The sequence below is a fragment of the Pteropus medius genome, unplaced genomic scaffold (genome assembly GCF_902729225.1).
Source record: "Pteropus medius unplaced genomic scaffold, Ma_sr-lr_union100, whole genome shotgun sequence".
Taxonomy (NCBI): Eukaryota; Metazoa; Chordata; class Mammalia; order Chiroptera; family Pteropodidae; genus Pteropus; species Pteropus medius.
The window spans coordinates 407449-433241 of NW_024344433.1; the positions used below are offsets into that span (position 1 = coordinate 407449).

Below are 25793 nucleotides of genomic sequence, written 5' to 3' on the forward strand. Positions count from 1 at the left end.
AGAATAGCGTCCAAACACCTTAGCATGGCTTCATGTTCTGAATTCATCTGACTTTCCTCTGCTATTGCTCTAGGTGAGTCCAACACTCACATGTACAGCCTGGGACAGGTTCTGTTCACACCCACCTCAGTCTTTGCACACTGCTGCCCCCTACATGTGGCATCAACCACATGCAGTACCTGTCTGGCATTGATTGTATCCATCTGTCCACCCTTAGCCTCAGTCTCACTTTCTGGAGCTCTGAACATAGAACACCTTTCCCCAAACCGTGTCTCTGCCTGTTTCCTCACATTCTAGAGACTTCCCTCCCTCCTCACGGTATTCGGAGTGCTGAGGTGTGTAGTGTTGCTGTTTCGTGGCTCTAATTACCACAGAAATACTCCCCAAGTTGGCCTCTTGCTAGCCCCGCCCCCCGGGTGTCCTGCAGCCGAATGAGGTATGGAGATATGGGTGGTGGGGCATCCTCTCTTTCCTCCTTCTTTTCCCCCAACACCTAGAAAGATGGCTTTTGACTTGCAAAACAGTGTCTTGAATCAAACTTTGAGCATACATGGTAACTGGAACCTATGACAGGTCTGAAAGCCGTCCCTGTCCATGGCTTGTCCCAGAGCTGTTGCTGGAAGCAGCTATGTCCAGGTGACTGGGAGTCTAGGCCAGGTAAGCACCCTGCTCAAGCAGGTCCCTGTAGCCCCCCTGGGCAGTGGGTAGAGGGTGAGGGGCGCTGAGCCTCATGAGCAGGGTTGGCTCGGCCATCTCTGAAGTCGTGCCCGGTGCTAAACTGAGCCAGCCTGCCTGCCTGGTCCTAGGTTCCCTTGGGGAACTTCTGCCTTGCATCTCACAACTATAAAGACTACCAATGGGAAGGGCCACAGAGAGCAGACAAACTCTGCTGATTTCTTCATTAAAAACAAATCTCCTAGAACTGGAAAGTCTCGCAGTCTTGGCTTACGGGCACTGCCTCTATGGCAGGGCCCTCGGTTCGTCCTAGCTTCTCACTGACCAGCCAGTGTGACACAGGGACAAGTCCTTGACTTTTCTGGGTTCCATTTCTTCATCTCTCAAATGAGGGCTTCGGATGAGGTGATCACTGTGATTCTCTCCAGAGTTTCAATTTCACAAAGTTATTGTTCTGGGGGTAGACTAGGCACACGCCTGCCATCCCATCTCTGGGTCCCAGTGACATGGTAAACAACGAGGTAAAAAGAAGTGAAGTCCACCACCACCAGCCAACCAGAAATGCAGAGGAGTCCCTAGAAGGCAAGAAGAGATGGGGTTGCAGAGGAAACCAGAGCAGAGGATGCCACAGCCTAGGACCCTAGAGAGAGTCTATCAAGGAAGCCTTGGAGAAGCTCCATGTGGTCAAAAACAGAGTTAGAGTGGCACATTCAGTGACTGCCCCCAAGAGCCCTCACCAACACTGCAGCAGGGGAGAGTGGCCCAGAGCGGGTCTGGCTTCCAGGATGAACCCCGCGAGCATTCTGTGAAGAAGGTGGCAGTCCACCTGGGAAGGCTCAGAGCTGCTGTTGTGTATGAGGGAGAATCACGGCACAGCCTGAGGCTCTAACTCCAGATCTCTTAGCCGATGTGGAGGAGAACAAAACAAGGAAAGATGATGCTGTCCAGGAGTCAACGACGTCAGGTACTCCACGCCCGGAATAAAGCTGTCTTATTGGGCAGTGGTGAGAGTCCCAGCCTGCCAGCCTGTCAGCAGGTCCCTTCCACCCACCAGAGCCATGGCCAGCCTCCCATGCAGAGGAGCGGCCCGGGTAAGAAAAATATTATTAAAACTTTTGGAGAGAAAAAGTAGGTTGCCAAAAAGAACAGAATCAAAGTGACAGCAGACTTCTCATCAGAACCGCTTGAAGCCACAGTGGTGCCACATCCACCAGCTTCTGGGGGGACTCCAACCTTGAATGCTGCTCCTGCTAAACTAGTCATCAAATGTGAGGACCAGTGAAGAAACATTCATGCCTGGAGGAGCTCAGAAATTCACCTTTACATGTCATATGGGGTAGGGGAGGGGAGAAAGAGACATCAGTCAGAGGCCCTCCAGATAAAGGGAAAAAAAACCCTTAAAAAAAACAAAAACAAAGATTGCATGGTGTGTACAAGAAACAATGGCAGCTGATGACCCAGAAGAAGTGAGGAAAGTGGGAGAAACGTGGAATGCTTTGACAGGCCTTGACCCGTGAAAGGTTCTTAGGTCCTCGGGATATAGCTGAACTTTTTAATATAAATCTGTGAGGCACATACATGCTCATTTATACGTGCTCATTTATCTGTATATGCCTCTATTTCTATAGAATAAATTCCGAGACATGAAATTACCGTGTCATAGGATTAATACGTGTAAGATTTTGGTAGCAACTGCCAAATGGCTGTCCAAAAAGGTGTATCATTTTTAACTCTTACCAGCAGCCCAGTTCTCACACTCTGCCAATGATAAAGAATATCTACTTTAAAAAATTTCCAGCAGTTTAATGTTAATATTTGGTTATTAGTGGGGTCAACCTTTTTTTATATGCTTACTGGCTATTCCTATCATGTGATTGAATTGTTTTTACATATTCTTTTCCCACCTGAATTATTTGCATTTTTTGTGTTGCTTTATTAAAGCTCTTTATAAATCAAGGAGATATATATACATATTCTTTCTTATATATATTACATATTTTCTCCTAGCCTCGCTCATGTCTTTCAACTTTATTGAAAGTTTTCACGGTATAGAAAAGGTTTGGAAGACATGAAATAGAAAGTCACCTACTTTTAGGATGAAAAAAAAGGCAGGGTTTATGATTTACATACAACCTTTCAAATAATGTTCAACTTTACCAAATAAAAAAAAAATCCAGAATTACATTGTTATAACTGTGCTAGATGTCACTTTTGCTTTTCTCCATACTTTTTATATAATTGAGACATAATTCACATATATCAAAATAAGGTTGTGAACCATCACCACAATCTAATTCTCGAATATTTTCATCACCCCCCAAAGAAACTACACATCCATCAGTGGTCTTATAGAATCCACCAATGAAGCCATCTAGTACTGCGATTTCCTTTGTGGAGAGTTTCAAAATTCCCAATTCAACGGTATTCCTTTACAATCGTTCTTATTTCTGTAAGGTCATTCCTAATGGCCTCCCTTTCACTCTTGATTTTAGTAATTGCATCATTTTTTCCATTTTTGTTGATCTTTTCAAAGAATCAACTTTTGGTTCTGTTAATTTTCTCCATTGTTTTTCTATTCTCAATTTCATTAATTTCTTCTCTAATCTTTATCATTATTTTTAACTTCTGAATTGCAGTTTAGTTTGCTCTTTTTTTGATTTCTTAAGGTGGAACATTTGAGATCTTCTTTAACATAGGCATTTATAGCTATAAATCTTCTTGTACACACTGCTTTAGCTGTATTCCGTAAGTTTTTGTTTTTATTAATCTACAAAGTATTTTCTGATGTTTCTGCGATTTCTTCTTTGACCCATTGGTTACTTAGAAGCATGTTATTTAATTTTCACATATTTGTGAATTACTCAAATTTCCTTCTGTTGATTTCAAATTTAATTCTATTGTGTTTGGAGAACATACTTTGTATGATTTTAATCTTTTAAAATGTACTGGGACTGTTTTATGGCCCAGCAAATGCTCTACCATGGAGAATATTCCATGTGCCCTTGAGAAAAATGTGGACGAATGTTCTATAGATGTCTGTTAGGTCTAGCTGGTTTATCATGTTGTCCAAATCTTCTATTTCCTTGTCAATCTCTAGACTAGTTGTTCTGTAATTGTTAAAAGGGGACAATGGAGACTTCAGCTATCACTCCCTTATTTCTTCCTTCGATTCCGTCGGTTCTGATTCATGTATTTTGGGGCTCTGTTATTAGGTGCATATATGTCTATCATTGTTAAATCTTGACTGGTCAACCCTATTATCATTATGCAGTTTCTCACTTTGTCTCTAGTTATGTTCGTCTTGAGCTCTGTTTTGCCTGATGTTAGTATAGCCACACCAGCTCTGTTTTGGTTGCTGTTTGCATGGCATAACTTTTTCCACCCTTTTACTTTTAAGCTATTCATGTCTCTGAATTTAAAGCATGACTCTTGTAGACAGCATATCATTGGAACATTTAAAAAAATCTGTTCTATCAGTCTGCCTTTTATTTGGGGTGTTTAAAGCATTTTCATTTAATGCAATTATTAATAAAGTAGGATTTACATTTGCCAGTTTGTTCTTTGGTTTCTGTATGTCTTATGCCTTTTTTTATTCCTTTTTTCTCCATTGCTGCCTTCTTTTTGTGTTCAATAGATGTTTTCTAGTGTACCATTTTAATTCCCTTGTCATTTCTTTACCTTTTTTAAAAGTTATTTTCTTAGTAGTTGCCCCTTAAGGATTGTAATTTACATCTTAATTCGTACCAATGTAGTTTGTATTCATACCAACTTAAAATTTTGCTCTCATATAACTCCATTCCATCTCTCTTTTTTGGTGGCATTATTGTCACACAAATTAGATCTTTATATGCTATGTGCTCATCAACACAGATTTGTAGTTATTGCTTTATGTAACTATTTTTTAAATTAGAAGGAAAAAAGTTACAAACAATAATACATTCATACTGTCTTTTATATTCACCCATGCAATTACCTTTAGTGGGACCCTATTTTTTCATGTGTGGATCTGAGATATTGTCTAGTTTCCATTAGTATATCTTGTAGGGCAGGTTTGCTAGTAACAGTTTTTCTCAGTTTTTGTTTATCTGAGAATGTCTTTCTTTTTCCCCCTCACTACCCCCCACGTTTCCACCCCTGACCTACAGTGTTGCCATCTCCCCTTAAGAACTGGATCTCTGAATGCGGGGGTGTCTCCAAGCACTCATGGCACACACCTGGCACCATCGGTGCACTCGGGGGGGCCTGGTGCACCCAGGCTATGGTCCATGGCTCCACCTAGGGCACGAACCCAGGACCTTCAAAGCAGACATGCTAACCACTACACTGTGGAGCCACCCCCTGGGAATGTCTTGTCTTATTTTTCCCTAATTTTAAAAAAAATTAAGGTGAAATTCATATACATAAAATTAACCCTTTTTAAGTGGACAATTCAGTGGCTTTTTAGCACATTCACACTGTTGTGCAACTACCACCTCTGTCTAGGTCCAAAACATTGTTTTTACCCCAAAAGTAAACTCTGTCTGCACTTATTAAGCAGTGGCTCCCCTTCTTTTGTTGCTGAAGGATAGCTTTGCTGGATCTAGTGGTCTTCATCCACAGCCTTCCTTTCAGCACTTTGAACAGTTAATTCCACGGCCTCCTAGTGTCCATGGCTGCTGATGAGAAATTGGCTGTCAGTCTTGTTGAGGCTCCCTGGTTGGTGACCAGACCTTTCCCTCTTGCTGCTTTCAAGACTTTCTCTTTGTTTTTGGCTTCAAGTGTTTGATTATGATGTGTCTAGGTGTGATTCTCTGAATTTATCCTACATGGAGTTCGTTGAGCTTCTTGGATGACTTGCTTAATGCTTTCTTCAAATTTTGGAAGTATGCAGCTGTTAGTTCTTCAGATATTCCTTCTGCACAATTCTCTCCTCCCCTTTAGAGACTCCGAATATGGGTATTTATGCTCAAGGGTGTCCTACAGTTCTTTAAGGCTCTCCTCATTGTATTTCTTTTTGTTTCTCAGATTGGTTAATCTCAATTAACATGCTTCAAGTTCATTGAATCTTTCTTCTGTTCAGATGCATTATTGAGCCCCTCTAGTAATTTAAGGATTTTTTTTCAGTTATTATACTTTTTAACTCCAGAATTTCTATTTGGTTCTCTCTTATAATTTTCTTCTCTGTATTCATATTTTGTATTTGGCGAGACATCATTCTACTTTTCTTTATACATGGTTTCTTTGAGCATATTTAAAATAACTGCTCCTCTTTTAACTTATCTAGTAAGTCCAACATCTGGGCTTCCTGTGTATGGATCATGATTTTTGTTTCTTTGTCTTGTAATTTTTTTGTTGAACATTAAAACATATCTAATGTAGCAACTTTGGATATCAGATCATGTCCTGCTCCCAGCATTTGTTGTTGTTCGTTATTGACTTTAGTGAAATAAGTGTCATATGATGACTTTGCTTGGTTAGCTTACTAATCTGCTCACGATTGGCCAGAGACTTTCTTAAACATTTGTAACCAGTAATCCTCTCAGTTTGTGCTGAAGGGCCCTGGGTGTTGGGGATACTCCTTCAACACTCGGGCGGGCATTTGTCAACTCCATCAAAACCCTCCCTTCTCACTTGCACAGAGCCTCGGGGTCAGCTGGAGGTGAGAGTGTAGGGCCTCCTTGGGTCTTTATGGAGTGTACGTGCTTCTGCATTCCCAGTAATATGCTGGGCTTTTCCTTTTGAGCATTTTACTTAGGAGCTGTTTGCCCCAGCTGATATCCCCTGTCTCAGTGAAGTTAAATATTTGCCTTTAATTGTTTTCAATAAACATCTCAGTGGGAGGAAAGGTCTCTTTATACGAGGTGACCTCTGGCTCTGTTCAGAGTGGGCTTTCCCCCCTCACTGTTGGGGTTTCTGGGGAACCACCAGACAGGTCAAATCATGGCAGTTCTCTGGGAGGGGTGCTTTGAAGAAGCTCTAGCCCAGTCCTTCCAACCTCTGGTGGCTGCCGGGCTGCTGATATACACAGTAATCATGATGCTGTCCATTTTCTGCTGTCACAGAGCTCACTGTTCCTACCGTGATTCAGCCACTTCTCTTGAGTTAACCTCCATGGAGTGCTGTGCACACCTTTGGTTAATGTCCAGAGTTCTGACAAAGTCAATTCTAACTATTTTTGTTGTTGTTGCCAGTTTTTTCATTTTGTTTACAGAGGGGAGATTGGGGTGGGAGGTGGGGGAGTGTGCTTAGCCACTGTTTTTGCTGATGTCACTTTTGGTTTTGGTTTTATTGTTAAAAGTGTTTTGAATCCCATTGCATGTTTGGCATCATCATGTTTTATTAGTTAAGAAAGCTGTTTTGCCACTAATTCACTGTGTCCCCAAGCAAACGACAGACCCTGACAGCCACTGTTCCATTGCTTGAAAATAGTGGGTTACCAAGTGAAAGCTCCAGATTTTTTCACCTCTGAAATCCTGAGCTTCTAAAGGCCACATTTTCATCTGCATTTTCAATTCTTACTTATGCAGCGTTACTGTGTTAATTTTTAAAAATTCTTACTATACCCAAACAATCACATTTTTGTGATAATTACTTCATTCTGAATTATAAACATTCTCCCAGTAACATCACTATGGTTCCTGGCTGTTATTTATTACTGCGAGAAACTTTGAAAATGCAGTTGCTATGTATTTTACAATAGTTTTTTTTAAATGGGGTCACTTTTCTCAGCAATATTTTCCCTTGGTATAGTAGTTCCTGAGCACAAAATTGAAGAAGAAGCCTTTAAACTGGCCATAGGACAGAGTAATGGTGTCAGGTCCAGAGGTAAGATGCCATATTACCTCCGGGGTAATATGGGCCACACACCTTATGCCCACTTTGACGGTGCAGAATTGACCCAGTGGCAGATTTTGGTTCCTGTCTTGACTGTGTCACCTCCATAAGCTGCAGTTTCTATACTGGCCTCCAGCTTCCTTCTGACAGTCCTGCATTGCGGATGCCTGGTTGCCATGGACACATACATCCTCCCCACACTCCTACATTTTGTGCCAGGTGCCTCTCACTGTCCTTGTGAGGTGATGCCCACTCAATGATCACTTGTCCTGGGTTCAAGAAAGGGGCCCAGAGCCTGGCACCACTCTCTGGAAGGCCCAGATTCATCCTCCTATTTTTTAGTTGCCTGCAGGTTCTCTCTCTCCATGGAATAGGGGTTGTGTGGCAGTGATACCTGGTGGTATGGCCAGGCAGGCTGGCTTTCTGTCACCATGGAAGAGGGTGGGTTTCAGGTCTAGCCCCACCATCTAACTCTTTTCCCACCTGCTTCCGGCTCTGCCTGTTTCTTTGCTGAAGGCCTGCGCACAGAGTCTGTGATCAGTCACGGGCTCCATCTGTCCACTGCTGTGCCCTGTTCCTCTGTGGTGAGTCCCCCTCCTGGCTCTATGGGCTGTGCAGTAATTTGCTGTGGATCCAGGCTTTCTCAGACTCAGTGCTGCTCATCCTGACAGGAAGGGACAGATGTTCCTGGCAGGAATGGATGGGTTTGCTGTGTGCTCCCGAGGCCTCCTTAGCACCAGGTTCTACCCCACAGGTCACTCGCTGCCTCTGCTGGCCTTCGTCTCCAGGTGAACCAGGCACCTGTGGATCAGCTGCCTGACCTTCCAGCACAGGGTGCTCCCCAGCCACACATCGTCTTTGTGGGCGGCACTAGTTCCAGATCTCAGTGAGCTAGGGAGGGGACAGCCAGAGCAGGCCTTGTGTGGAGGTGGTGTGGGTGCGTGCCTATGAGCTGCGTTCTCAGAGACGCCAAAAATAGCGGTGAGCCATGAGCCCTGCCATCACTCCCTCCTTCCTTATGCATTATGTCATCTCATTCGGCCCTTCACAGCTGCCTGCTTGACAGGCCCCGTGATGGGTGAGACCCAGCTGGCAAGCCACAACCAGGACTCCAGTGCAGAGAGAGACGTGGAGCTCTTTCTGCTCTACCCAGGCCCAGGTATGTCTCCCTATTTGGATGTAGAATGTTGTCCCTTCTGATGGGTGGCACAGTTTGTGCCTTCTGTTAGTGTTATACAAACATGCTCTTTCCAAGGTGGCATGGGACTAGTGGGACAGCATGCTGCCACCTCTAGTCGAGTACCTGCCGTGAGCTGAGCCAGGAGCAGGTGTCAGGCTACCAGTATAGGCACCTGAGAAACAACTCAGTTTTCCTCCAACTCAGCTTCATTCCTCTGGGAGCCGCCAGCAGTACCTGGCCACCTGTCTAACCTCAGCCCTTGCGGTGTTCCTTCCAGCCCTCAGCACCCAGTGGGCCACACCTCAGCTCAGGGAGGGAGACTGAGGCGCTTGCGATCTAGATGGGAGAGATGCTACTGGCCCTCAGTGTCATCTGTCCCCTCCCTGCCTCTGTGCCATTGCTGTGGGTTGGAGTTCAGTCTTCCCTTATTGTGGTCCCTGTGGGTTCGGAACCTGCCCCACCCTAGGCCACCCCTGAAGCACTGGGTCATTCTGCTGCTCTGCTCCCACTGGGACCCAGGATGCCAGGTGACACATCTGAGGCTGGCTTTCCTAAACTCCCCTTGCAGCTCTTTCCACACAAGGTTCTCACTGCCACTACCTGGCTCTACCTCAGGCCTTGCCTTCATCCTCTGCCCTGGTGTTTCCCACCTGATAGAAGAATCAGGGCCATCGGGACACACCGGCCACCTGCAAGGAATGGCTCTAGACCTGTAATTTGCTTGTTACCGAGCTGTTTAGTGGTGACGGTGATTCCAGGAGACCATGCCTCTGCCCCATGTAAAGCTACAGTGAACACACTCTTCCCTCACTGATCCCTACCATGTCATTTGTCCCAGTCTGTCCTGGGTGCAGCTGTCCTGAACATTTACGAAACCCCTCATCCTGTGGATCTAAAAATAAGAACAAACAAAGCATGTCCAGGCAGCTCCAGAGGTTCAAATGGTTTGACTTCATTCATGCAGCCTCTGTGTGCTCAGGGTGTTAGTTGGGACCCTTTCTTTTGCAAATAAGGCCCACAAAGACTTGTTTGGCTTTTAAAAACCAGAGACAGACTTTATGGCTCAGGTAACTGGAAAGTCATGGAGTGCTAATTTCAGGAACAGCTGTATCCAGGACTCTAAACAGAGCCCCCCAGCAGCATTTGCTTCTTTCCTCTCTGGACTCGCATCCTCCAAGACCCAACAGCACCACATCAATTCACATGGGGTATGTTCCTGCAGGTGCCCCAGTTGAGGGCTCAGCTACATGAGGGTCACACTCAGAGGTCTTGACATGCCCCCTAGTGGTGGTTCTCTACAATTGGTGCATTCTGAAATCATCTGGGGGGCTTTGAAAATACTAACGCCTGGGTCCCACTGCCAGCCATTGGGCTGAGCATGACCTGAGTATCCAGAGTGTTAAAAGCTCCCCGGGTGATTCTGATGTGCAACCAGGGTAGAGAACAACTGATCTAAAAGAAGCAATTCTTCTTGAACTTGAACAGGTGGTGGAGTCACCTGGGGACCCTATTCCAGCGCAATTTTAAGTCCAAGGTCTGGGTGGAGCCTGAGAGTCTCCACCTCTGACCAGCTCCAAGGTGATGCTGAGGAGCTGGTCCTCGGACTGCACTTCAAGTGGCATGGGACCTAGTGTTCTGTCCATGAGACCGCCAAACATTCCCTGGCAGGTGGGTACTTCAGCCTGTGCCAGCGCTGGCTGTCTGTCATGGACTCCAACCCACCAGCTGCCTTGGGTAGTAGGCAGAGCCACAGCCTCCCCAGACACAGCTGCACATTCAGTTTCAGGTAGGTGTCAAGGCTGCCCCATGTGATGTGTCGGCCGTGAAGCCATTAGGATCCCCAGAACAGCACTGACAGCCGTCCTGAGGGTGAGATGCAGGTTCTCCAGTCAGTCTACCTCTCAGCACCTCAAGCTACTCAACAGAGCACTCAGCGAGCTTTTCTCCCCCAGGGCAGAGTCCACAGGGCAGAGGCTTCCTCCTTTGCACATGGGTGGGGGTATTAGACTTGGCCACACAGTCACCTGACACAGGCGCAGTGAGAGAGCATGAGCTGGGGAGCCTTATAGCACTCCTCTGTCTTCCCACAGAGCCCAGCATGACAAAGTGTCTGTCACACACTCGGTGCTGCTGTTCTTGGTGGCTTCTCACTGCAGCACCCTTACCTTTGGAGAGAAATTTGGGAAGACAGCCTCCTGGCTGTGTGCCCATTGACCTTGCTGCCAGAGAAATCCTTTTACTCCTGCAGGAGCACGGGTCTCTTGGCTCCTGGGCTCACAGATGCTAGGAGACCTCAGGCTTCAACCTCCACCCCACCCTGTGCCTCCTGCTGTTGCTGACTGACACCTGGTGACTCTGCGTCTTTGTTAACAACCCATAGTTGCCTGGCTTGGATGAAGCATTTGTCATATTCAACTAGGTTAACATTTAAAGAGGAAACGTGTATGAAATAGTTACAGCAGTTGCTGGCATGTGGTCAGCTGCCATCACCATCATGCTTTGGCTTCCTAGAAGGTAAAGTTTGAGAGACCTCCGGTGTCCTTTGTTCATGCGATCCAGCCTGGTCAACACAGCCTGCCTCCCTCTGGTCACTGTCTTGCATGTCAGTCAACTGAGGAATTCATGTGGTGCCCCCTTAGTGACTGTCACTGTACCCAGTGCTGTGTCCACAGCTGACCCTGGCCAGCAGGAGGAGCACGTGGTTTATATGTTGTCCTGTGTTCATCACTGTGCATTTAGTAAGCACCTGCTGCACTCTTGGCCTCCTGGGATATACAGTAGTAGTCAAATTCATTGGTGCTCTCAGATTCAGAGTCTAATGAAAAGGCCGGCTATGACCCATGAGAAAATATGGAAGTTATTAAGTGCTAAACAGCGTGGGCATCTATGTGCTATGCCCACCCCCACAAAGCTATTTAAGAAAGTGGGGACCTGCTGCTCTTTTAAATCTTTAAAGTACAGAGAGGCTGGAATAACTTGGAATCCTAGGTGTCTTCGCTTAAGCAGCCAAATGCATGTTCATATTGCTCCATGTCCTCACTCTCCAAATGTGATGTCTCCGAATTACAAAATGGGAAGATATTTGTGTCAAACCAGCCCGCCCCCACGTCTGAATCACACAGGAGCAATTTGTCAGAGAATCTTACCAAATGGCGCAAATAAAACCACCCATTGGAGAACAGTTATTTCCTTAGACGTTCCAAAGAAAGTCAATAAAGCAAATGATCTTAGTAAAAGTGATTATAGGCTCATTCCCTAATGAACACTGCCCTTGCATTTTCTAAGCATAGGTGACAAGGCTCACTCATTTCTAAGAATAACATGATGGGCAGACAGGGCTCAGGGGAGGGATGCAGGGTGCCCAGCAAGCACGGAGACTGCTCAGAGCCAGGTGCTGGTAGAAGTGGCTGATATGTGTGGATGAGGCAGAGGGCAAACATTCCTGCAAGTGTATCAGGCGAGGCTGCATGTGGTGGGGCTGGCGGGAGACAGGGTTCTACGGCAGTATTACCATTGCTGCTGCTTTTTTCTGGCTCGCAAATGAGCAGTACGTCGAGAACTAGACTTTGAAAATATATCTTGCATATATGTTGTTCTCAGCTCAAACATGTCTTTTTCATGTGTTGGCCAACTAAAACTTCTTTCCAGGAAAAGAAGTTGGTGCCAATTGTACAGACCTTTATTTTTTAGAAGTCATATAATAAATTTAGATATCAGAGTCCAAACTAGTCACATCAGAGTTGAGACTGAGACCCAGAGATGTAAGTGATTTGTCCCAAGTCCCTCAGCTGGTTAGTAGCTGGTTAGTGGTAGAGCCCAGGCTAGAACTCAGTTTTGTAGATTTATTGCTGTTTCTACCAATAGTGTCAGCAGGCTTCTAGCTAAATGCTGCTCCAAGCATCTGGCAGAAGCTGCCTGGAGTACTGTGCGGTGAGCAATTTGAGAATGAGGCTGTGGTTGCTTACTGATGTCTGCCAAGGGCAAGTGATGGTCGAGAGTGGCAGCAAGTGTGCCGTTCTGCCTTATCTCTCCTTGTGGTGATGAAAATGAAGCATCAGAAAAAGCAGAAACTGCCTGAGGTTAGTGATAACTTTAAAAATCAGACTTCCGATACATTTATTAAATCAGTATCCATTTACATGCTCTCAGTGGAGTGAACACATAGCCTGATCCCTACTAAGCTCAGTCTCAGGGAGGAAGCTAGATTCAGTAAGGAATGTCACCAGCTTATAATAGCATGGGAAACGTGTGAAAAGTAATTTAACAGTGGACTTGTACTCTGCAGTGCATATGTTCTAGTTGTCTAAATAAACTTTTTAAGTTAACTTTAAATGAAAACTAAGTTAATACCTTTTCAATTACTGAACTATCAAGGTGATTTCAGACCTGTAAAGGCATTAAAATAATATTACCTGTATTTTTACTTAATTAAAAAAAAAAAAAAACAAAACAAAACACAAAGGCAAATAAGCATGACCAGAATTTGCTTTCAATATTTTACAGTGACCTCAAATCTTCAAATCTGGCTCAAAACCTGAATATTCTCCTGGGTCAGGCAGATCACTGGAGCACCTGGCTTTTGCTTTCAAGTACAGGAAGCTAGCTTGTGGGCTCGAGCTTAACCGGGGGTCAAGCTGGCTGAGAGGTGACCAAGGCAGGCAGGCATTCGTGTAGTGACAAACAGAATCATGTGTACCCTCGGGGGCAGATCCCTGGCAACTGCAGCCTCTCTGTAACCAGATCTCCAAAACGCAAGCCTACTAGGGGTGAGCGTGTAATTCTGCCTGGTGCCTGTCATGTTTGTTTTTTCATAAATGCAGATACTTGCTCTGTGTGGCACTGCTTTGTTTCTGTTCTCAGTGCCATGGCCCATTTCTTTAGTCTCCTGCAGCGTGTCACTTCCCAGTGAATCTCGATACTCTGTGTTGAATCCTTTATGTCTCTGTGTGTTAGGGCACACTGTCCTTCAGCACAGTTCTGCCCAGGGCCAGAGCTGAGAGAATGCTGGGCTCACAGTCTGCTCTCCCAGTAGTGCTGTGTTCTCTCGTGCCCTCTCCCTGCCAGCCAGGACCTTCCCCTCTTCCCTCTATCAGAGGTAGAGGGACCACAGTGGACAGCAGTTGACAGATATCAGTTAACATCTGAGGAGCACAGTGCCTGAGATGGCAAAGCCAGGAATGACTGGTCCAGGGCCGCATGTGGGACCGTGTCTTGTGTGAAGAGCGGGGAACTAGGAGTTTGGAGGCCAGGCATCTAGTTGTGCCTTTGCCACTAACTGGCCGTGAATCTGAGCAAGCAGACCAGTCGTCTCTGCCTCTGTGTCTGCACCTGCCAACAGAAGGACTATACCTCTTTCTCTCCTGTGACTTGTGCTGTGAATGGCCTGGGGGCCGTGCCTGCCCCTGGCAGTGAGGCACATAAGTTAGGCAGCTGCTTAGAGAGAGAGGCAATCCAGGAAACATTGTTGCTGGTGTTCCTGCTTATGTGGTTTGGTCTCAGAAGATGCCGATTACGCAAACCGTGTTTGCCCCATCGTGTAAGGGGTCGAGATGAAGAACAAGGCATCTAGCCAGTCCCGGGGGCAGACTGAAATTGGGGGAAGATACCCTGACATCCTCCTAGGTGCCTGAAGGACAATTGCCTTAATGGACAGTGAGTCTGAGTCAGCGACCTCCATTAAAGCAGCACTAAGGAGTAAACAGGATGAGCCTTTCTTTGTAGAAAATGCCAGCACCTCTGCCACCTCTAAAAGTGGGGTGATGGGGTGACAGCTGGCAACAGTATGCTGACTCGAGACCAGAGCAGAGGGCACCACCAGCTGCATCAGCACTTGCCCAGGGAGCCCTGTAGTCACTGGTTCATTTCCTAAGTGACCAGCTCCACATGGCCCGAGGCAGAATGACTTCTGCCCACAGCCTGTGCAGAGTGCCTGTGGACCTTGAGCAGGGCGCCGCCCTGGCATTTCATTGTAGTGTTTCCACGGGGTTATGCCCAGCTGGAAAGACCTTGAAACACTCTTGCTGTGGCAGCATGATTTAACAACTGCTTTTCCCTTTTTTTTTTGGGGGGGGGTGGTTAAATATCAGGGTAACTCATGATGGCCATTGGGCTCCTTATACCATTACTTTGGGATATTAAGAAAAAGACAAATCCATAGCACCACTTGCAAAGGTTAACTGACCAACACACGGCAAAGAGGTTTTGAAGTGGTCGAACTCATTCCTGACCCGTGTAAACAGCCTCTCCAACTCACCTAAGTGCTCATTCAGGCCATGAGGCCATAACTGCTGAGTGGTGGGGAGGACGGGGGGAAGCCATGCTACTCGCCATCCCTGGGTCATAGAATAGCCTTTCAGTTTATTGTCCTGTGTTCCAGTATATTTCTGACCTCTTTCCTTACAGACGTTATTTTATCTCCTTGAATTGTGTAATTCTGGAACAAATTAATGATTTTCTTTGTGACATATGCATATATTGAAAGAAAGAGGGGAAAAGAGAGTGGAGGCAGCAGTGGGGAGGAGGAATGAGAGGAGAGAGAAGGAGAGGGGCAGAGAATTGGGACAAGAGAGCCTTCACTCTCAGCATCCCAAGCCTGTGCATGGATCCATGTGGCACGGTCTATATGCCTGGAGTGGAGGGAAGGCAGCAGAGGTCAAGGTTAAAAGGCCATTAGAATTATTCCTGTACCTCGAGGTCAGCCCCTTCACTCACAGCCTCACCATGGGAGTGGAACTGCTAAGAGCAGGAGCCCATGGTCCTCCACAGAGCCACCTTGCCCTGCTGCAGATGACCTCATCCCTTGAAGGTGTTTAGCTCTCTCAGTGCATTTTGATTCTGTCACAAGAGTACAGAGGGAAATAGGGCTACAGTGTGATCTAAATCCATCTGTTCAGGATAAATAAATAAATTACATGTCTCATGCACCAAATGAAAGTTCCCAGTCTGGCGGCCTCTGTCCATCCAGGTGTTTGTCACATCTGCGCATCACTTGGGCAGGGTGGACGGTCTTGGGAAATTATGGTGCATCTTTGGCAACACACATCCTGGCAGTGTGAAGGTTGCTTGGGAACTGGGGGCAGATAGTCCCCTGCCCTCAATCCACATGTTCTTCTTTTGTTACATAGAGGGAGTAGCCCAACAACTTAGAGACCTCTTGTGGACACAGGCCTTCATACTGTGTAAAGCCCTCTGTGTGGGAGTCATTACCATTGTTATCATTTCATTAAAAACATTTTTATTGACAGTTATTCAACTTCATCGTCTGGTTCTGCCTATTTTGATTGGGGCAAAATAGAGTGGTGATGTTATGCCTCCTTATTAATAGGCTTTGCAGCATGACTTTCTACTAAAAAAAAATCTCAGCTCTACATCTGCCATGCTTCAGAAACACCCCTTGTGTATGGAACATCCTAGAACTTTCTTTGCGTCGTTATTTTTGGTACACATGCATAAAAAGGGGAGTTCATTACCTCAATAAACTCATGAAGTTAAAAACAAACCAGCCCTGGTAAATCTCCCTTGCGCCCTGGGCTCTGGTGTCCCATTTGTTGTGTATGTGTGCCACCATCAGTACAAGGTACAGCTCTCACTCCAAGACCAAGAGTCTCCAAGTTAGAGCACATTTGGCAAGATACCCCTAGCATTAGAATAAATTTATATTTTCCCAGGAATTATGCAAATACAATTTCTAAAACAAGGTTGTGAAGTCTGAAGCTCTTACGCTTACCTATTTTTGAAATGATGGTTTTGTAAGCCTTAATAGATTTCTTTTTCACTCTAATAACCTGGAAATGTCTAAAGCAATGTTTCTCAAATCTCTTATAAAAACATTCACTTCTGGGGGAGTGAAAACAGGTAACTCTTGCGAAAGCTGATGTGCATCGTAGTCTGAGATGTGAGTTTTACTGAGGAGTATTCACGAAGGCTTAGGCTGCCTGTGCGAATGCAGGTTCTGGCGTGCTAGCATACACACATACACTGCATTGGGCAGCTGTCTGCATCCCCAGCCGGGTAACTCCCCAATTTCCCCATTCACAAGAACTTTGAATACTGTGAAATCAACTGTTATATAAGCTTCAGAAAAGGGTATGATTTATGTCAGATACTGTTATGTGCTTATAAACTATGCTGTTTATCTTTGGATGACCACATTTGTTTGAATGAAGCTCTGTTGCTTCTTTGTGAAGAAACAGCCCACTGAACTGTGGCCTACTGACTCTCGCTGGCTGTCCCCACTGTCCTTGCCTTTTCCCATGGCCAGAGGGAAGCCTGAGGGCAGGAACAAGGCATCTGAAGCAGGGTCAGCCCCTCCATCCATAGTCCTTCACTCCCAAAAGTGTTGAACATCAGCTCCACGTGGTTATAGGGTAAGTGATGGCTGAAGGAAAACAAAGGACAAGAAAAACTAAAGAAACTTGACATAGTTTAGCTAAGTCATGGATTTTGAAATGAGTCTGTCCTCAAGACTGGAGTGTTAGTGGCCTTGGGAATTATGATTGGGTAGTCGATGCTGTCTCACTTTTACTAGGAGGTGAATCTTTTATCTAACAAGTGTTATAAGTCACTCTGGCTCATGTGTCTGTTCATTTAACAACACGGTAAGTCCTCATTTAACATCGCTGATAGGCTCTGCAACTTGAAGCAAAACGATGTATAACGAAACCTGTTTTACAACAGGCTGATTCATACAAACAAGAGTTAAGTTTCTGCAGCATCTCATCAACGTCATAACAAAATGATGGAACAAAATGAGGACCTGTTGTATTTATTGAGCACCGACTGTGTGGCAGTACCATACTGATTGGTGTTCCCTGTCCTCAAGCAGTTAGCCTTCAAATTTTACATACTTAGCATGACAGGGGCTGACTCACTCTCTAGGCCATGCCTATCTTTAGTTTTTTATAAGAGAAGAAATTACAGATCACTAGGAAACTTCAAAACTGACTACCCACTAAGTCCCTTTACTCTCCCTGGTGACTCAGCATCTGAGTTCTCTGGTTTTAGCCTTTTGCTTATGAGATTTTTTTGCTTTCTTTTCTCTCATCTGTCACAGTAGACCTACCCCTTTCTCTTCCCTGTCCTTTCCAACAGATGGACAGAGAGGGTTTTCCATAGACATATCGAGGTGTCCGCCCCAAAGGGCCAGAGTTCCTCTGGCACAAAGAGAAGCGATTGGCTGTGGTGAGGTCCGGTCTCGACACCTCTCCACTTTGGGGTGGTGCAGCGGTCAGGACCTCTGCTCTTGAGGAAAATCAGATCTATCCTGAAGGAAGAAGCTGGCCCAATTTTTGAACACGGATTTCTCACAGGAACTTTATAAGCCTTACATATTCCATTTGCCTCAGCAATGTGAAATTTATTTCTAAAAAAGAAAAGGTACAGGCAGATCCTGGTGTGACTCACTAGAGAACAATAGTTAAGTCATAGTTTATTTTTGGCTTTTTCTCCAAGAAAAGGAAAAAAAATTGATTAAATGGATAGGGAATGTAAGCAGGCTTAAATCTATTAAAGGGAACTGGGTCAGAGTCATGCAAAGATCGAGATGATTAAAACTGGTAAGTGCTGCGAACAGAAGGGGTAGGGGTTCTCGCAGTGTATCACAGGAGGTCCTGGTTAATCCTGAAGGGGCAGGTCCGTCTTCTCAGGGAAGCGGAATTGAAGCTGAAGGATGAGTTGGACCTAATGAGAAGAAAGTGTAGCATGAGGACAGTGAAGAACATGTTCAAGCAGAAGGAACAACGTCTGCAAAGGCCCTGGGCTGGCAGGTGACAATGGTGGAGAATGATGGGGAGAGCAGGGCCAAGGCACACATTCATAGCAGTTGTGCACGGAGCCTCTGGCTGAAGTCCGGGCTGCCTACTCATCTCGTCCACATTTAGATTTATCCACTACTCTCCATTCCTATCCCACGTCTCCTAGCTTCCATCTGAGATCATACCCTTCTTCCTTTAATACTTGTTTTAGTGTGGGATTGCTGGAGACAAATCGTAGCATGTCTTTTCCAAAAATGTCTTTATTTCACCGTTTTGTTTTTTTTTATGGTAACACTTTTTTTCCCCAGCAGCTTTATTGACATATGACTTCATACCATAAAGTTTATCTGTTTAAAATGTATTGTCAGTAGGTTTTAATATATTTACAGAGTTGTGCAGCTATGAAAATCTAATTTTTGAGCATCTTCATCTCCCTCCAAAGGAACACTGTGGCCATTAGCGATCACTTCCCATTTTATCTCCTTCCCCCAGCACCCCACTCCCCAACCTTAAGCAAATCTAATCTACTTTCTGTGTCTAAAAGTTTTGCCTATTCTGGGTATTTACATATATGTTAATAGTTATTATATTTCCCTAATGGATTAACTGCTGCCTCTGAGAGGGTCATTGCCATCACTGACCTGAAAGTTGTTGAGCACAGCGACCCTGGAGAAGATGAGGCAGGACCCTAGCGGGGACAGAAGATGGAGGGAGAAATGTGGAAAATGGAAGAGGAAGGACATCAAAGGAAAGAATTTTTTTTCCTAGTCTTTCCTAAGGCTGACCTGGTGTAGATGAGGTCACCTCCTCAAGCTGGCTGGGGGAAAGATGAGCTGAAAGTGACTACTGGCCTTTCTACAGTTCTCTGAGGCTAAATGAGTTGGCATTTAAAAATCTCAAAGTCAGGATACTAATACCCATTGACCTTGGTTATTATAAGTTTAATAAATATTTCAGAATATTCAGTATATCTGAATATTCTGCCCCACAAAGCTGTTTTCTTATAATGTTATGTATCTGGCATATTCCCCCTTGATTATTGATGTCTATATTTACTTCTCTGTGGCATTGTATCCTGATGTTTGGGTTTGTTTTGATTTGGTTTGGTTTGATTTATGCTCTAGACCCTTGAGGCTTCTGCCCTTCTCTCCTGAGTCGAGAGTGCTCTGCAATGTGTTTTGTCTTCTCTGTCATGGCCTCTCCTTCCTACCTTTTATTTCGAGTTCTAGTTAATAGTTTTGCATCAGAAGCTTAGGACCAGACCTTGTCTAAAGACAGAAAGATGAACGATTGGGCTGGATATTACCTCTCACTTAGGCTTCAGGGACATAGGTGGGAAGCACAGATACTGATCAGCAGGCAACCAGGGACTAGTGGGACACTCTGAAAGCCATCATAAACACTATGGAGGTGACACCAGTCGTGTGAACAGCAGATACAAGCTGGTTAGAGGTGGTATGTCTTCAGGGCATTTAGAGAGAACAAAGAGCAGTTGTCAGTGTGGGATGGCAAGAGTGGCCTCAGTCTGAAGGGATGTGAGTTCAGTTTTTGCTCCCACTTCCAGGAAGGCAGCATCAGGCTTCCCCCACCTGCCACCCATTCAAATACGCACACGGCCATACCGCTCAAACACATGCGTTAAACGGGGTTTGAATGGTTGTGAAGCTAAGCTCTGTTGTCAGGCGCGTACATGTTAACAGTCAAAGAATGGTCTTTAGGCTCATTGGCTCTTCCGAAATTCAAGAACAAGTGCCTTATGTGACCTGTTTTTTCATTCCTTCTGCAAACATCTGTTAGGCACCTTTTGTGGCTGGACACTGAGCCCCATGCAAAGACAGTTAAGGAGTGCTGCCTCTGGAAGACGAGCTAGCCCCAATATGCTGAAGGCTCTCGGTGATTTCTGAGGTTTAGGAACATTGAAAAGTAAAAGACTCCTGTTATTAGATTATAGTTTCAAGATAGGTGTCTGGAATTGGTGCTAGGATCTTCTGCATATTTGGCACACAAATGCCAAACAAATTCACATTTGTTTTGATTTGCTTTTAAACGACATAAACTGCATTTATGAATTTGTGATTGTGGGCTGTTAATCTTCTTAAAAGTTACTTCATTTTAATTTCCACCCCTCACCATGGGAATCTCAGATATAGCCACACAGGCTAAGGTGGTGTCAGCTTTCTCCAGGACGTGGAGACTCCATATCAAGGAGCCGTGAGCACTGAGGAAAGCAGAAGAGAAGCACACACAGCTTGGCCTCACCAAAACACCATTGCTTCAGTACAGATTTACATATTTTTCATCTTTTTAAAAGTCATGTTGCTCTGTAAAGAAAATACACTTTCTTTCGATTCTCACGTAGACCGAGAAGGGTCACGATAAGGATGACTTGCTTTTACAAAGTCGGGCACCAGTGACACCCCGGAGGAACCTCACCGGTCTGGAGGACCTCCTCAGTCTGCAGTTGGATTTTGAAAAAAGATCCGCTTCTGGAACCCGATCAATGACTCCACTGCTGCTTTTCATTCTGTTTGTACCTGTACTGGTCATCTCCAGAAACCGTTTGAGTTTTGTCACCTGTCTTTGTGCTTTGCGCTCAGTTCCTTGCTCCAGGCACTGTCCTAGGTGCTGATGAGAAGCAATGGCTATGACAGGCATAGAGTTCTTCTCACCTAGAGCACACAGTCTGGGAAGGGAGTGGGTGTTAGGCAGACACCTTACAAACTGGTCCTCATCGTCGACAGCCTTGGCGAGCATTGTGAAGAAAGGTATAGGGGCTGAGAATGCCACAAGGGGTGTGACCGTGGCCTGGAGGGTAGTTTGGAATTAGCAGGTCTGCAGGGGTGAACACTGACGCTTTCTTACATAATTATGTGCTCAGAGGTGTGTAATCGGGTCACAGATTTTTTTTTTTTTTTTTTGCATTTTGTAGATAAACATAATGGATTGAAACCTTTAAAATACCATATTAAAATCTATTCTCATTCTTCAAGCGAATAAACTTTTGTAGGTTTTTCAATATAAGCTGCAGCTAATGCTGGCATTCTGCTATAAGCTGGGAAGAAGCCTGTGGTTACAGTTAGGGTTCTGGCAGAGGGAGGGGCCAGCCCCCACGGAGAGCCTCCTTTAGACATAAGACTCCACTGGATTCTGTAGGCTCCCGGATGCACACTGATGCATGCCGTGAACTGCTGAGGGGGCTGGAGACCCAGCACCCTTCTGAGTTCATTAGAGCTCCAAGGAGTCCCCTCAGGTCCATATTTAGGGATGGAGCTTTCTTTGCTTGGACTTGAGCATCAGAGCAATCGGGAGGGCAGAGGGCAGCAGCTGGTGGAGGGAGGGCGGTGGGGCAGCCTGATGAGCCTTGAGTCCAGCGAGAAGCAGAGAGGGGCAGAGAACAGTGGGTATTTGCCACTTGGCCTTCCTGATTATGGTTTTTCTTTGGGCTTTTCCTTGAATTTTATTTGGGGTAGAGAGATGTGTGCATAAGAGCAGGTCATTGGGCCCCACAGAGAAGACATCCCCCTGAAGCAGTAGCAGGGCGTCCCCAACCTGGAGTGTCTGAGTGAAGGGGACGATCTTCTCTCTGCGCACTCTGCAGTCTCAGGGCCGATGGCCTCCATAGCCTGGCATGCTCCTGTCTGTTAACTTGGTTGGGCTTCACTCCCACCCATCGGGCTGTAGGGCACTGGGGAGCTCGGGGCTCATCTGGGAATCCAGGTGTCTTGATCTTTGAGCGATAATGGTAGCTCTAAGTGAGCCATTTGCACAGGACACTATGCATCTTCATGAGATAAAACCCACACTTGCCTGCTGCCAGGTGTGCCAGCCGCATGTTCCTGTACTCAGACTCATGGGCACACGGAGAGGAACAAGCTGCGGAAACCGACCGCTGTTCTCAGTGAGTGCTTGTATGCATGTTACCCATTCCAGGTGAATAAGGGATCATTTTCCCCATTCTGTGGATGAGAAAACTGAGACTCCATGCTGGCGAGTGGTGGGATGGGCTCTTGGCCCCAGGGCTGCCTGACTTCCAAGTCTTGGCTTCTTCCCTCTCCACCCAGTTGACTCTTGTTCGTGTGACAATTTTTGAGACATAAAACACAAGCAGGTTTAAGACCCTCTCACTTGAGGTGAGCCCAATTTGTCCTCCCTTCACGTGGGGGTGGCATTTGCCTCCATATGTGAGTCCATTTGCAGCTTTGGCATCTGGCAGTGCTCTCTGCACCAGGAACCCAGCAGGATGTGCCTCCTACCCTCCCACCTGCTCCTGACCCCTCTGCCTGGTGTGGCTTTGTCACAGTCACATCATCCCAGGACAAACAAGTGCGAGCATCTGGGTCTGCTTCACGTTCAGATGTAGGCACGCTGCACGCCATCCCAGGGCTCATGCACTGCTACATACACCGCCATATTCTCAGCACTCCCCGACAGGGACTATTGATCAAATGTGCAGAGGTGATGACATTTTGAAGGTAGTGTTAGATGACGTATCATGACAGCCACAGACTCTTTCTCTCAGACTTAGATACCCTGACATACCCAGTGTGGGGTCTCGTGGGCTCTATCAGCCTCTGGGCTCTGGCTGGACCCTGGACAGGGGCTGCTTGGCTGGCAGAGCCATTTTGGTGGGGGATTGGTGTCTTCCAGATGTCTCAGCTTCCCCTAAGCCCCTCTGGGGATAGCTCAGCACTCTCTCCTTCACTGGGTCAGCACCTGCAAGTGGCAGAGACCACACTGGTCCCATCCATCACTGCATCCCAAGCCTCAAAGGTGCCTTCCCATGCTGGGTGTGCAGTCAACATGAGTACATGCAGGCAACGTGAGTACACGCAGAGAGCATAGAACATGTACCAACCTAAGTATAGCATGAGGGCATAGGTTGGTATTTCTGCTTTGCCACTTTGCACCAGTTAATAAACTTACCTGATATAATCTACAGTCTCAATTCCAAAATCAGAATACTAAAAGTTCTAGGGGATTACATAAGGTAATTCGGATGATATACTACATGCTCGATAAGGAACTGCCGGTGTTGTGGTTAACTCCAAGTTCACGCAGCAGAAAGAACAGGCACTTGTATTTTCTAGCTTAATGGCAGCTGTAGAGGTCAGTCCTCAGGGTCAGAGTTGATGGCTCTTGACTGATCCTCACCCTTTTCACTCTCCTGTTTGCTCCTTATATTTTCCTGCTTTTCCTTCTCTATTGCCTTTTCCTTTAAATGTACTGGTAGCTGCCTCCTATCCTCACAGTGTCATTGAGTAGCAAGATATGGGGGGTCAGGGACTTTGATAGGACTGCACTGAATTTGTAGATTGCTTTGGGTAGTATGAACATCATAACAATATTTGGTCTTTTAATCTATGAAAATGAGATGTCTTTCTGTTTCTCTTTATCAAATTTCAGCAACATTTTATAGTTTTCTGTGTACAAGTCTTTCCTCTCCTTGATTAAATTTATTCCTAAATATTTTATTCCTTTCGAGGCTTTTGCAAATGGAATTGTTTTCTTAAGTTCATTGTTAGTATATCAAAACATAACTGATTTTTATGTGTTCATTTTGTGTCCTGCAGTTTTGCTGAATTTATTTGTTTTGTTTTGACAATCGTGTGTGTGTGTGTGTGTGTGTGTGTGTGTGTGTGTGTGAGTCCTTAGGGTTTTCTACATATAAGATCATGTTATCTGCAAACAGAGATAGTTTTACTCTCCCTTTCCAATTTGGATGCCTTTTATTTCTTTTTCTTGCCCAATTGTTGTGGCTAGGACTTCTAGTACTATGTTGAATAAAAGTAGTGAGAGTGGGCATCCTTATCTTGTTTTTGATCTTGGAGGAAAAGCTTTCAGTTTTCCCCTACTGAGTGTGATGTTTGTTGTGGACTTTTCATGTATGACCTTTATTATGTTGAGGTAGGTTTCTTCTATTCCTAGTTTTTCTAGCTTTTTTTTTTTAATTATGAAAGGGTGTTAAATTTTTCAAATGATTTTTCTGCATCAATTGAGATGATTACGTAGGGTTTTCCCCTTCATTGTGCCGAACAGACATCTTTAGGAAGTCAAATTATATGAAAATTGAGAAGTGATACTGATGTAACTTTGTTCACCTTTTAGTGAATTGACTAGTCAGGAGATGGGCATTTTGACATTGATATTTAAGAAGACCTAAATACCCAGCTCTGGCACAGACCTATGACTCTCTTCCTCTGTTAAATATTTTCTTTGTAGTTCTCCTGTCATGTCCCATTATGTGCGGTATACAAGTGGTAAATGTTAACTGGTTAATTAAATATTTGAGCCCCCTTTTTAAGTGTGAGGATTCATACTAACTGCCAATAAGAAGTAGCTTTCCAAATAAATGATGAGTTAGTATGTGTTGGGTAGAGTGCCCCATTAAAAAGTCACCTTTGGACACAATTAAGGAATATTGACCATTTGTTTTATTTCCATGAAGAGTCAGAGATGTTTTATTTAGGAAGAAGTCTAGTACCTGTGGATGAAATGATAATAATATCTGGGATGACTTGCTTTGAAATACGTAGTGGAAGAGGGAGAGGGAGAAGGGATGAAGACGAAACTAGAGTGACCATATGTTAAGTTCATTATATATTCTTTGTACTTTATTATCTGTTTGAAATTTTCATAATAAAAATTACAAAAAGGAAACACTGTAAATCAATGATGGTGTGGCTTTATGTTGAAATATTGTAGCCATTACAGTAACACTTAAGAAGAATTTTAATGATGTGATATTAGTAAGAAAATCCAGAAGTCTGTCTTCCTTATATGGGGTGTCTATGCATGTACTAACGTTTGCATAGAAAAAATATTGGAAGGAAATACATTGAAACATTAACTGTCATTATCCTTGGTTGGTGTGACTATGGGCAGTTTTCTCCTCTGTATCTTCCAAATTTTCTACAGTAAACAAGAAAAAAACAATTTCTGAAAAACTTTTTTGGGGGGAGAAAGGAGCCAAATCTGCATTGTGTAAATTGGTGAAGCATTTGTTGCAGTTATCTGTTTTCTATTAAATTGCTCCACTCAGGGATTAAATAAATGCCTGTGTGGTTACTAACCTTGAGCTGTGGACATGTTTGGGGCTGGACTGCCCTGTACTCTGCCTGGGAATCTGTCTTTGCTGGGGTTTGTGTGGGCAGGAGAGGTCATGGGCAATAGCAGTCACCACCACTGTGTTACTCCCTGTTAACTTCAGTTACATGCTTCCTTAACATGAATTTCCATCTAGTTTTAGTGAGCTGGACATGATTTCCACGAGGGTGATGGACTTTAAGCTTCGGGAGGCCGCTGAAGGCCTTGGGGAAGACAGTTCAGGTAAGGCCTTTGCTTCCCCTGTTTTTCTTTTCTTTTAGGGGATGTTA

At 45.0% G+C, this 25793-nt stretch overlaps 1 protein-coding gene across 1 annotated transcript in view; it reads left to right on the forward strand.

Annotated features, from left to right (window-relative positions):
- Positions 1-25793, forward strand: part of CRACDL (CRACD like) — a 100455-nt gene that overhangs the window by 33315 nt on the left and 41347 nt on the right. The window contains exon 2 of the mRNA XM_039872481.1: positions 25661-25746. Within this exon, the coding sequence (XP_039728415.1) occupies positions 25677-25746 (70 nt within the window). The 5' untranslated portion in view covers positions 25661-25676. The remainder of the gene's footprint in view (positions 1-25660; positions 25747-25793) is intronic.